The sequence below is a fragment of the Notothenia coriiceps genome, unplaced genomic scaffold (assembly GCF_000735185.1).
Source record: "Notothenia coriiceps isolate Sejong01 unplaced genomic scaffold, NC01 NC01_scaffold00006121, whole genome shotgun sequence".
NCBI classification, from domain to species: domain Eukaryota; kingdom Metazoa; phylum Chordata; class Actinopteri; order Perciformes; family Nototheniidae; genus Notothenia; species Notothenia coriiceps.
Genome location: NW_011338822.1, coordinates 144,044 through 157,133, shown reverse-complemented (window position 1 = coordinate 157,133; position 13,090 = coordinate 144,044). Strand labels below are relative to the sequence as shown.

The window sequence follows — 13,090 nt, the reverse complement described above, 5'->3', positions numbered from 1 at the left end:
GTACACAGAAAACGACTATATCCCAAAGACAAAAGGGAGGAAGTACAGCGTCATAGCTTCTTTCTGGTGTAATTGGAAACCTTTATATGCTCCTGCTCATAAATCAAACATTACAAAGGTCTGTATCATTTTTTTTTCAAAAAGCACTGCTTCAAATGTACAGTTGGTGAAGGAAACTAACTATGTAGGCTTGAAGCTCTCTAAAAAGCGAAAAAAAACATCTAAAATTGTGATCTGGCTTTACTTGACATTAACTTTATCTGGAAACAAAATGTTGCACATTAAAACATTTAAGGTCATGCACCTAAGTCTTAATCACATATTTTAAATACTGAAAGCTGGTGCATATTGGGAAAAATTAATTCAAATAATGTAATGCCAAATGAATGCCCTCACAGCATAACTTTATAATAACCTCTATGCATTTGACATAACAAGCAGTCAAATATGTTTTAAAGGAGGTCTTCTTTCTAGGATACACTCCATACATTTAAATGTAGAAGCAATGTTAATGATGTGCATTATCTCCAGCAAGGGCAATAACTACATTATTCTGATGTTTGGCCAAAAGAAAATTGAAGCAGGATTTTCCTTTTTGTTGTAGATGTTCACATTGTGTGCAGCCGAGAATGTGTTTTATTGGTTTTCTGTGACATATCTCCTAATGACCCCAATGGCTCCTCTTGGGAACATGGCTTTGACAGTGGTGGGTGTAAAGGGTACTGAAATAACACTGAAATGACAGGAAAAAGGAAGCATCAGGTTTAAATAGGCAGATTATAGATTCTGTGGCTGTTTGATGAATTGTGCGACGAGTACACTGAGTGCTTAGAAGGCAACATCAGATACACAGTGAGTGCAGGGCAAAGAAAGGAAAGCAGGCTTCTGCTCTGAGCCTCATTACTGCTTTGTTATTGTTGTTTTGGCTCAGAAATTGCATCATTTGTTGCTGCACTTAACTGGGGTCTCTCAGCATGCACATCACAGGACTGAAAGTCAGTTTTCAAAGCTTGAACACTGCCACAGAGCCATACATATAAAGCATTTCAATTCCCTGTGGATATGTTGTTATTATGTTACTTGCAGTACAACCCTAACCTTAAGATCTTTCTGTTTCTACATAAGAACCGCAGAGAGTGGCTTCTATAGTATTTTTTTATAGGAGCGTAATAGAGCAACAGGTTGTTTGGCAGATGTTTGGCTTATAAAGTACATTTCTGTATTTGGAAAAGGCATTTTAACCTTTGTCCCTTTATTCAAATAAATAAGAGATTCTGAAACTAATCTTGAATATGTTGACACACTGTGTAATGTTCATCGCATGCTTGTTTTAATGTTTTTCCAATGTTTTATCTGTCCAGGCCATCCATTCAGCCGGCTGGCATCACGAAGGGAAGCAGTTCATGTGTAGTCACTCAGACGGCAGCCTGTCCATGTGGAACCTCAGAAACACCCTCAAGCCATTCCAGGTCACCTTCCCTCATGGTGAGAACACGCCCACAGTGTACATGTTTTTCTTTAGTTACTTAACAAAATGAAACTTTGATAATCCTTTGCTGTAAAAACGTGGACCTTGGGCTGTAAGCAACTGCAATTCAGCGACACAAATTGAATATCCTTGAGCATCAACCTCTAATTTCATGAATTTAAGCTAAAATGAATACTTCATGGGTTGCTTTTCAAACACCTTCAGGAAATCTAAGCAGACAATAAATCCAGCTTCATGTTTTGTATTGTTATTTAGGCAAGGCAAGTTTATTTAAATAGCACCTTTCAACACAAGGCACTTCAAAGTGCTTTACTAAAAATGAAAGACATTAAGAGGAACATATTATAAAATGGCATTTAAATACATTTAAAAGCAAAGATAATAATACATGAATAACACAGGTACAAGAATAAAGGTTACAGTGCAGTGTGAGATATGAATATATCAATTAAAAGCAGCCGCAAAAAGAAAAGTCTATGCAAATGTTTCTGTTTTATGTATGGAAAAAAACATTACTTTAACCTGTGAACCCACAGAAAGGCTTTTTCTTCAAAAAAAGCATAATGAAAAAGGTAAAATTGTACTGTACCCCTTACTGCCTGAAAAGTATTTCAGATTTGTCAGCTGTAATAACTGCAATTTGTAACAGAAAAGTTTAGTTAATAATAAAGGGATTGTTCCCTGGTGTTTTAACCTGACATACAGAAATGCTTTTTCTGAATCTAACCAGCCACCAACTATGTATTTTTCAACCTATCTTATTGCCAGGTATCAGCACTTAGAATACATGATAAAGCTAATGTAAAAATGACTGTGTTTTTTGTCACGGCCGCAATTTGGCTGTCAGGTAAGAAAACTGGTACACTGGTTTCGATGAACGACTTTCACACCACATGCATCTCCATGAGCTCTGCCTCTGACTGATCCCCCGTCTGTTTGTCTCCTCCTCTGGCGTGCTTTGAGCACTGGCAGGGTATCCTGACCGTGTCATATCTCTGGTGATGAATAGTCACTTGATGTTAGCTGTGATCTGAGGCTAAATCAAAAAACAGGAAGGCAAGAGGGAAGGATGTGGGCGATTGAATGATAGGAACGGGGCAACAGGCCTGATGGCGTGGTTAAATGCCAGCAGATGCTTTATTTGCCAGATATGTGTCAGATATGTGGTATCGCACAGGGTGACAGTGAAAGGAAGGGGAAGAGCGAGGGGAGAGAAAGCTGAAACATCAGAGACAGTAAACATGGTATCACCTGGCAGTAGTGCAATCACCCTATTTGAAAGTAGTAAATAAACACATTTATTATTACATTATTTAAAAAACTTGCTGATTCTTGCACTGTAAGCTAATCATCACACCACCACAACCATCACATCTGTAGAGAGTTGTGATTTCTCATTCAAATCCCTCAGTGCTCACATTAACTTGGTAATCGTGGCGTTTGCTTCCTGGATGCTGATGTCACCGGTCGTGCTCGGTCAGGCATCTTAGCTAGAGGGAGACCTCGATCTGAACTTACTGTGGGAGCAACATCAAAACATTGCACTACCATGAGCAAAACAACCATAAGCCATATCAATTATCCAGCCTTACATCCCTTTTTGTATACATAAAGACACGTATGTTTTTGTCATGACAATAAATCAGCAGCAGTCGCAATTTTAATGATTTAACGATTCATCAACGTTATCATATGTTTTAGTATTTTGCATATAATTACCTAACCAGAGATAGGGAGTCTATGCACCTTTCAAAGTAAACTATTAGTATATTTATATATAACTGTATCTTTATTGCCATGTTGGAAATACTTGACGGAAAAGAAAAGTCTGAACTATAACTTTCCTATTAGAAGCTATTGTATTCTTTGTCACTTTAGTTTTAACAAACACCGGGTCAGGATTGGAAGACAGCATTCAAGGCTGTGGGTCATGTGTGTCCCTGAGGAAAGGAACAAACTGTGTTTTTTTAAGTGCTTGCATGAATGAATGTGGGCTACTATAAAACCTAGAGGAAAGGAGGAGTAGAGCGATGTCCACAAGGGGAAAGGACACCAACGATGCTGAGAGCAGAACATTGAGCAGTGACATTTATTTAAAAAGGATAGACTGAACTGAAAACGTGGAAACAAAAAATGACATTTATAATAGACAGGGTGCAATACATTTTGTAAATGCAACTATAATGGTCATATAGTGAGACTGGAATCACATGTTACGTGTATGTATAGCCATGTGCTTGTCCAATAAAAAGGCTTACAATAGTTTATTCCTGATATTCCCTGTTCCTGCTGAAACCTTTCAGTGTGTAATCCAGCACCTTTGAGCCTTATCTGTGATGATAAGTCACCGTCACCCAGAGCTTTGGCTGGCTGATAGAGTTTTCCGCATGAGAAGCAATGCATGAACAGCTGAAAATCACACTTTCTACAAGTTTATGTAGAAAATATAATGTCGCCAAGATTGTATCATATGATGACAAAACTTTTTATTTTGACTTAAAGGAGCTCTATTTTGCTTTTGGGAGTGTTCCATTTCCTGTAGTGTGTAATATAGGTTTTTGTGCATGTAAATGGTCTTCAAAGGCTAAAATCCCCAAGTTCCCTCCGGTTGTTTCGCTCCCACACACATTACATATTTTTGTTTTCTTAAGGGACAATGTGCTGATCTACTGGCTTTGAATCGTTGCAATGTGGACGATGTGTGCCAATGATTGACTTTCGGCCTCCCTCTGTGTTACCGGTACCCGTATAATCCAGTGTGATAGCGATAATTGAAATGTCTGTATTTCATTTGTGAAGTCTCCCAGTTTGAAGACTTTATTCCTTTCATGTTGTTTCACTTTAAAAAAGGGCTTTGTTAAGAGCACTGCGCCTACGAGGTAAAACCCAAGGTCCCTCTGGCTTTCCGGCTGAGAGACGTCCTCTTTATATCAAAGGCATAATCATTTCATTATGCGAAGCAGGAGAAAAAATCATTCTCTGTAATGCGCTAACTCTGATAATGATCTGCCATTCCCAGAAAAGAAGTGGAAACACAGTTCACAGTAATCAGAACGAAAGAGGAAAATAGAAAAGAAACAAAACAATGTCTGCCTTTGTTAGTACAGATGAAAATTGAAAAGATACGGGAGAGCACTCTATATTCTCTGACTATGCCAGGGTTTGTTGTAAAATGAGACATATTAGTTGCTGTTAGAACTTACAATATAATTACAGCTGTACAATCATGAGCTTTAAGTGTTGCATTGATTCATTGAATATAGCCGTTAGGGAGGTTTTATGCAAAATAAAATGCAAGAAAAGAAGATTCTTGAAACAGAGTTGTATGTTTATATTAACATTTGTTAAATCTTCTGTTGGTACATTGTGAGAAATATTGTATTTTGTGTTTTCTTATTGGATTTTTTAAAACCTGGCAGTGCTTTTTCTGTCAAGGACACAACTTCCTGTTGTCAGGCGGCAGTTTCCCTTTAATTCTCTTATCTTGTGTTTTTTTTTTATTCACATTAACTACAGTGTTCTGATTTGAGCAATTGATCTGCCACACATAAAAGCAGCTCACTACAGTGTTACACAGAAACGTGACCCAAACAGTTCCTTACATGGCAACAAAGGTTTTATTTTCAGTGCCTTTGTCTTATTTAATGTTGTCCATTCGTGTTATGTTTCCTCTAATTCAGGAAAGATACAGAAGGATGGAAGAAAGGAGTCCTGTAAACCCATCCTCAAAGTGGAGTACAAGACCTCGAGGAGCAGGTGTGTGCTTTTTAACTGAATATTAAAACTGCATGAGTTCATTATGTGTACCAGTGGAACTAAACTCTAAATGGGTTATAATCAATGGAAATCCTGTGGTTTTATCATCAATTAGTGAAGTAAAAAGAAAGTTGCTCTTGACAAGTTAATAATCATAAAGCACTTACTACAGAAACAAAACGATTCTGTGATTTTGGCAAAATATTATTTTGTAATTGACTCATGGGGAGTAGTAGGGGAAATAACACGTTAGTTGAAATACAACTGTTTAAAATCATATTTTTATCTTTTCATTATTTTACTAACTCTTTTGATTTAGTTGTTTGCTTATGGTTATTGGCATAGAACTGTAATTTAAATCCAAATACATTTTTTATAATATTTTCTAAAGTAGTTGATTTATTCATTTCTGTTCTTTCACCACTACAGCGAACCTTTTGTCATCTTCTCGGGGGGGCTTTCGTATGACAAGGCGGGGCGGCGGCCAACGCTAACCATCATGCACGGCAAGGCCATCACCGTGCTGGAGATGGACTATCCTATAGTGGAGTTCATGGCACTCTGCGAGACTCCTTACAACAACGGTGAGTGAAGGCGATGACAATGATAGAACGGGTCCTACCTTCTGGGTTTAGCTCAGTGTTAAAGCCAACCAGATTTAGTACAAGTTTGGAGTTGTTCTGCTGATGTAACCATAACAGTTGCAAAGTAACAGATCCAAAAGATTTGACACTCAAGAAAGACATGTTCGAAGTCCTCAAAGCCCTTCTCTACCTCTGGTAGATGAAAAACATTCTGTATTCAAATGTTTTTTCAAATGTTTGTTCTTTGTGATTCAGGTTGAATATATTTCATACCTAAAGAACATTATGTAAATGTCTCCAAAACAGCAGCAAGTGTTTGGAAACAACGTTCAGCTATTCAGTGAATGTGACTCGAATGTACAATATTCAACTTTAGCGTCAGAAACTCGTTTTGGTTTTAAAACATTTCTGAGGTTCAAATAAGGCTGTAGATAAATGAAATAGTATCCTAACAACACTCTAAAGATTGTTTTATCCTGTGTGGTTGTAACTGATGTGAGTATGGAAAAAGCATGAACCTGACAGCTTGGCTTTATATCCCGCAGAGGTCCAGGAGCCTTATGCAGTGGTGGTGCTTTTGGAGAAAGACTTAATCGTGGTGGATCTGACACAGAGCAAGTACGTGTTCCACAGAAAAGTACCTTAAAGCTGCTAAGCTGCTTGTGGCGGATATCAAAATCCACTTTTGAATTTAAATGATATCACCTGACATCATACAAGAGTAAAATACGACTTATATCATTTATACATAAGCCCTATGTTACATTCAATAACACATACAAGAGTTAAGGATCTAACCTGTCACTAAAATCTCTACTTTAGGGAGAGAATAAAGACATGTCACTTTACTCTTATGCTGATATGGTGCGCTTGTGGCAGACTAACACCTAAGGCAAGGGAATACAGTTCAATTGCAGCAACGCAAAACAAATGAGGCCTATATAGTAAGTAGGAGGTTTTAAATGAGGTTGCCTAGTTAATTAGGTAACCCAATTAAAAGTGCCAGATATAAATATTGCCTGATGGCTTAATGTACCTCTATTTTATCAAGATTTTGTCCACATTGTCAGTTTATTGATTAGCTGCTAATCAAATTGACATTTTAATTATAACTAAGTGAGTGAGGGTGTAGATTAAATGCAAAGTAACCCCCACTTCATTAAGTTCACTGATCAAGGACTTTTGTAATGTCATTTATACATTTTGTACAGAACCTTTTATATTTCTATGCAATTACATGGTAGTGTCACTTCTACCTCAGCCGCAGCTTGAATTAAAGTGAGGTAAAGTGTTGATAAAGATGACGTTTTGCTAATTGTGATGCATTTAGTCAGTCCAACCCATAATTCAGTTGCAATTGTAATTTGTTTACATAAATACATAAAGGTTCATAGAGCTATATGGGTATTCCTCTGATGTATTGAATTAACAACACACAGTAATTATTCTACTGTACAGTATTTTATGTTACATTCTACTTTACCTCATCTTGTACAAAGTTGACTTGTTTGTGCATTTTACTTGCACAATTGTATCCCTTAATAAAGTTCTATCTAATATGTTTCACTTGCTCTTTTAGGTCTTAATTATATTTCCTAGGCACTGTTGGCGGTGCCTAGGAATTGAGAACTACTGTGGCTACTGTGCATATCAAAGAGTGGATTTAGAATCTTGAATGCAAAAACATGTCAAATTCACATGTGTTGCAGCTACCCTGTCTGTGAGAATCCTTACCCCATGGACATCCACGAGTCTCCAGTCACCTGCACGGCCTATTTTGCGGACTGTCCGCCCAACCTTATCCCCATCCTCTACTCCATAGGAGCTAAACACAAGAAGACCGGCTATAGCCAAAAGGTAGGGGAGGGGAGATGTGAGTAGGGGAGGGGAGATGTGAGTAGGGGAGGGAGATGAGAGTAGGGGAGGGGAGATGAGAGTAGGGGAGGGGAGATGTGAGTAGGGGAGGGGAGATGTGAGTAGGGGAGGGGAGATGTGAGTAGGGGAGGGGAGATGTGAGTGCCTGAGCAAGTCAAAAGTAAAAGGATCATTAAAAAAAAACTTTTATCGAGTGATTTCTCTATACTTTATTGAAAGATACTACAATAGAAGTCATAAAGGCGGTTTTCTAATAGTGTTTTCATATCACTCCTTTAGCTTCTCAAGGTTACTGAATCTTCACAATGTATGAAAAATGTTCAATTGCAGAAAATAATGACTGCAATGAACTTGAAATAAATAATGGGTTATCATTACCGTATGAATCAGTGTAATCAGTTTTGTATCTGTGGATGAAAGCGTGTGCTGTTGGAAACCAAAGCTAAAATCCTCAGCATGATCTCTCTGTGTTTTCTAATGGAATATATGTTTTGGAATATCATTCAATCTTTACATTATCAGAAAAAACTATAGATGATTGACGTTGGGTTTTGAAAAGATTCATCACTCTCTCTGTTACCGTGTCAGGAGTGGCCGATTGCCGGAGGATTGTGGACGTTAGGTTGCAACACCTACCCAGAGATCATTCTCACAGGGTAAGTCAGACATAATAGAGACTTTACAAGTCCATACACATGGCGGCCATTAGCATAAGCTGTTGGGAAATAAGTGTATATGCTTGATAGGGATCTTAACCTCTTCTCAACAGATGCATTGGGAGTTGTCTGCTTTTAGGCAATCTCAAACCCTGCACAGTTTAACATTTGAAATATGTAATAACACCTGTCAGACTTTTAAGATCTAAGATACATATATCTGCCATTAAAGCAAGCAGCAACATGGAATGCCTTACACTTTACCATCCTTTCCTGATTAATTCCCAGAGTAATTAAGCCTATTAGCTAGTTCTCCTAATAGACAAATGATCTTGTCTTCCTCTTTCTTTAGACATGCTGATGGATCAATTAAGTTTTGGGACGCATCTGCAAGTAAGTCCACTCTTTAAGCTGTCCATATTTGTGAGCTATACCGAAGGGACTTATTGTGTTCATCTCAGGCTTTTGTTACACAGCTTGCTCAAATGAACAATACTGTTTCATGAATCCCAGGGTAAGTCATTTCAGATTTGCCATGGTCTTTGAGCTCACAACTAATTAAAAGCGCCATTGTCATAGGAGACGGTCTACAAACAATAAGGGACTTGGCACTTTCACAGATGGATACACACTAAAAAACAGCATGTAAATATGTGGGGTTTTTTTCAAAATCTTTGCAAAGACATTTGACAGCTGTTATCTGTGAATCTCGCCATGCTAGTTATTAAGAATGATAACCTTCCATGATAATAAGACGGACACATTAAACAATTTTATTTGTATGTGTACTCTGTGCTATATTGCACATTGGGTCTGAACCTCAATGTGTTTCCAAGTCAAAATAAGGTTGTGTTTTTGTACCATCATCTAATGTTTTGTCATTCATTTTCTAATATCTTCTTTATTTTCTTCTTTGTTCCATCTTTGTTTCTACTACTTAACATATATTTATGATCAAATAAATCAATAAATGACTCAAGTCAGATCCTTTAACTCCCCTGCAAAACCAATGACAGAGCAAGTCTTCAGTGCATTTAATGGAAACATGTTTACAGCCTTTTTTGGTATGTTGTCTTACAGTCACACTACAGATGTTGTACAAGCTGAAGACCTCCAAAGCCTTTGAGAAGCCAAAGCCAGTAGAAGGCAGGGCAGCTGACTTGATGGAGGAAGACCCCTTCGCTGTCCAGATGGTCAGCTGGTGCCCCCAGAGTCGTATCCTCTGTGTGGTCGGCATATCAGCTCACATCATTCTGTATCGCTTCAGCAAATATGATGCCAACACTCAGATTACGGTGAGAGGGGGGAGAAGCAGAGTAAAGGAAATGATGAGAAACTCCTCTCTGAAATTCTCTTAAACTTAGCCTTGTCCGTTTTCTTTCCAAGGAAGATCTAATGTAAATAATCCCTATTGTTGTATCATCCTCAGTCATTGGAGGTGCGCCTACAGTGTGAGTCGGAGGATGTCATCTCTCCGTCCGACAATGAAAACAACCCGTGCTTCTCTGAGTCCGGCTCCCACTCCCCGCAGACCCACCACTATCACCCAGCCAGCCCCGGCAGCAAGACCCCTGAGGGGAACAAAGACACCATCCCCTGCCTTAAGTGAGATCCCCTCTCACACAACACAGTTTCTGCAACAAATGACAAAACAAATATATTTTTTATGAATTCTTTGATCTTTATAGTTATTTATTTACACATTAAAAGTGATTTTTCATATTTCCACCAAACATGTCTCTTTCTCACTGACTACTGTATGAATATTAGTATTTCAACTCTTCTTTATGTCTGTTTCAGGGTGAAGGAGCGGATGGTCAGGGTCCCTCCTGGCTACCAGGCAGAGCTGGTCATCCAGCTGCTGTGGGTCGATGGAGAACCTCCACAACAGATCACCAGCCTGGACATCAACTCTGCCTATGGCCTGTAAGTCTGCAGATAAATGTCAGTCTCTCTGTCTGCTGGTCTCTAGATAACTCTGATTCCTCATCAGACTTCATCCAACGCATCATGTTATAAATGATCGTAATTCTTTGCCCAACACCATGCCCACGTATCCATTTATAAGCTCCATTAAGTCTCTAAGAAACCCTGTATAATATATTTCTTTTATAGATTACAAATCGCCTGAAAATGGTACAGGTGTGCCGCAGCATGTTTGAGGAAAGTAAGGAGTTGTGCTATAAGAGGCAGTTGAACATGCATATAGATATAGTATGCAAATCAGCTGGTTTATCTAGGTATCCATCTCATTTTGAATATGGCAAGGCATTGCTTACATAATTTGTCCATAATTGATTACATATCTTTGCTCGTCCGCACTCAGGAAGGCAATCCCTGTTATAACTAGTCATGATATAAAGATATATATAAGGACAAAGCTTTGTCTATCTTTTCTTATTTTATTTTGCGACAGTAGCTTAAACTTAACACCATCCTTCAGCTTTATAGTGCTGTCCGCGCTGCACTATATGAAGTAAAGCAGATAGAGGAAGTGTCACCAGGATTCCACCTTAGAGACCAAGATGTTTTGTTTTTTTATTGTCTTTGTCTTCTTTATTGAAGTTGTAAGAAACATTGCATTGAATGGTTTCAGATGGCAGCAAGTGGTTCAAAGTTCAACCTGCCGAAATCAGCTAATACACTGACTCTCAAACACACACAGTATTGTATTTCCATCCATCTGCCTGCCTGTAACTTTTTCTACATTGGCCTATCTCTCAGTTTATATTTGTGGAGTAATAGACCCCATGCACAGGTTTAGGGTGGTATTTAAAAGTCGGTTTGAGGTATCATGACATGCAAATGTTACCTTTGCCAGCCAAAACAACCCCACTTTTTTTTCTGTGGCCTCAGGTGTTACACTAAATAAAGCATGTGAAGGTCAGCGTGTTGGCCAGTGAATAGCAGCTTTCAGGAGCAGTAGCGACAGGGTACATGGTGATGCAAGGTTGAAAAGGCTAATCTGTCATATGAAAGTGTGCGTATTGTTCCCTGTAGAAAGAGCAGTACACACCTGCAGATAACACCAACTGGTTATGTTTGTGTTTATTATGTATTCATGAATATAGGTGAGTGTTTATAAAGAGTGAGGGCTTAAAGGCTTCTGGAAATTGGGATATGGGTACGGTCTAGTGCAGTTATTAGATCACAGAGATTACTCGCATTGAGCTTTTATCACTGCTGTCAGAATTTGCCAAAGTTATTATAAAATGGTACATTGCACCCCTGAGATTGTGCCCAACCACACCTCATCATTTCTGTCTCTGTCCTGGTGTTTACTCCAGGAATATTTGTATCACATTACATTTGTATAAATATTTCAGCCTTCATAATTCAAAAGTGATGCGTGTCTGAGTTGATTGACCTTCTGAACTTAGAGTGCTTTTATATGTTTGCTGTCAAAGGAAGTTCCGTTGGCAGAAACCATTAAAATCACAGCTCTTTCAAAAAAGATCTATATGGTTCAAGGAAGGGCAGTATTTTCCTCTGTCCTCTAAAGCTACTCACAGCTTGAATAGATTGTGGGAATTGATTTGTTTTTTTGTTTCATTTATTTTGTTTTTTCTCAGGGTGTCCGCGGGGTCTTAAAAAGTATTAAAAGTTGATAAATCAATTTAGCGAAAATTAAGGATATCAAAAAGTATTAAAAAGTATTAAACGGCATTTTCCAAGGTATTACATGTTGTAGCTTGTTTTCCATAAGTATATAAATTGTCCAAAGAGGATGTATTCTACAGTCTGCCTGAATGTAATCATTGCATAGGTGTGTAGTGTGATTCTGTGTAGTTTATTTATGGCATCCCGTTGGGTTTGACGTCATCTTAATAGGACATCGCACGCTGACTGCTTGATTAGCGCACAAAGCTCTGTTTACGCCGGTTGTTAAACAACATCGTTATGGGGAAATGCAAGTATGCGTCCAAATGGTTGGAAGATAAGGAGGAGGGACAATCAATACTGTATATAGTAAATGTGAGGTAAAGTGTGTCGCCAATGTAACCGGTTAAAACTCGAAGTGGCGATGAGTTAAACTTAAATGTATGGAAAGGGTCTTAAAAGGAATTACATTTGACTTCAGGATTCATGCATATACCCTGTTTCCTCCTGAACCCACATACCTAAAACACTCATCCCACAAGTTTTTTTGCACTTCATTAAAGTAAATAATGTATTGATGAATTATGATCATATATGTGCAAGCGGAATGCAATATGTGTCGTTAACACGCAAAGGAAGTATTAAACTACAACAAATTGGTGAACAGCAACAAAAAAGATATTACCCAAAGGCTCTTCAAGAATATTTTAAAAGGCATTACATCCCTGCTATATGAATATGTTTACAGGTACCTAAAGGCACAAGGCTGTCTCCTCTTGTCACCTTGATATCATAAAGTGAACTAAAACTGTGTTTTTTCCCTTAAGATGTGTTATTGTTTTTAAATCTGCATAGTGCGAAAAGAGAATTCACCGACAGCTGTGTTTAAATGTTTAAAGAAAAATAATTGCTTATGTTCACTGGGTTAAGCCTTCTGTTTGCATTTGACTGACTGACTGACATTCTGACATTAAAGGTGACCTATCATGCAAAATTCACTTTGTGATGTCTTTTATACATAAATATGTGTCCCCGGTGCGTCGGGGAACTCACGCAGCGTCAGAAAATAAAACCCTCTCTCTTTTCCTCCGTACCCAAATCTTTTAAAAATGGGTGTACAACGAGCGGAT

At 38.2% G+C, this 13,090-nt stretch overlaps 1 protein-coding gene across 1 annotated transcript in view; it reads left to right on the top strand.

The window, feature by feature from the left end:
- Nucleotides 1-691: 691 nt before the first annotated feature.
- Nucleotides 692-13,090, top strand: part of stxbp5l (syntaxin binding protein 5L) — a 44,363-nt gene continuing 31,964 nt past the window's right edge. The window contains exons 1-11 of the mRNA XM_010768944.1: nucleotides 692-706; nucleotides 1,362-1,485; nucleotides 5,170-5,245; nucleotides 5,675-5,829; nucleotides 6,375-6,447; nucleotides 7,539-7,686; nucleotides 8,293-8,360; nucleotides 8,713-8,753; nucleotides 9,441-9,655; nucleotides 9,790-9,965; nucleotides 10,161-10,286. Of these exons, the coding sequence (XP_010767246.1) occupies nucleotides 692-706; nucleotides 1,362-1,485; nucleotides 5,170-5,245; nucleotides 5,675-5,829; nucleotides 6,375-6,447; nucleotides 7,539-7,686; nucleotides 8,293-8,360; nucleotides 8,713-8,753; nucleotides 9,441-9,655; nucleotides 9,790-9,965; nucleotides 10,161-10,286 (1,217 nt within the window). The remainder of the gene's footprint in view (nucleotides 707-1,361; nucleotides 1,486-5,169; nucleotides 5,246-5,674; nucleotides 5,830-6,374; nucleotides 6,448-7,538; nucleotides 7,687-8,292; nucleotides 8,361-8,712; nucleotides 8,754-9,440; nucleotides 9,656-9,789; nucleotides 9,966-10,160; nucleotides 10,287-13,090) is intronic.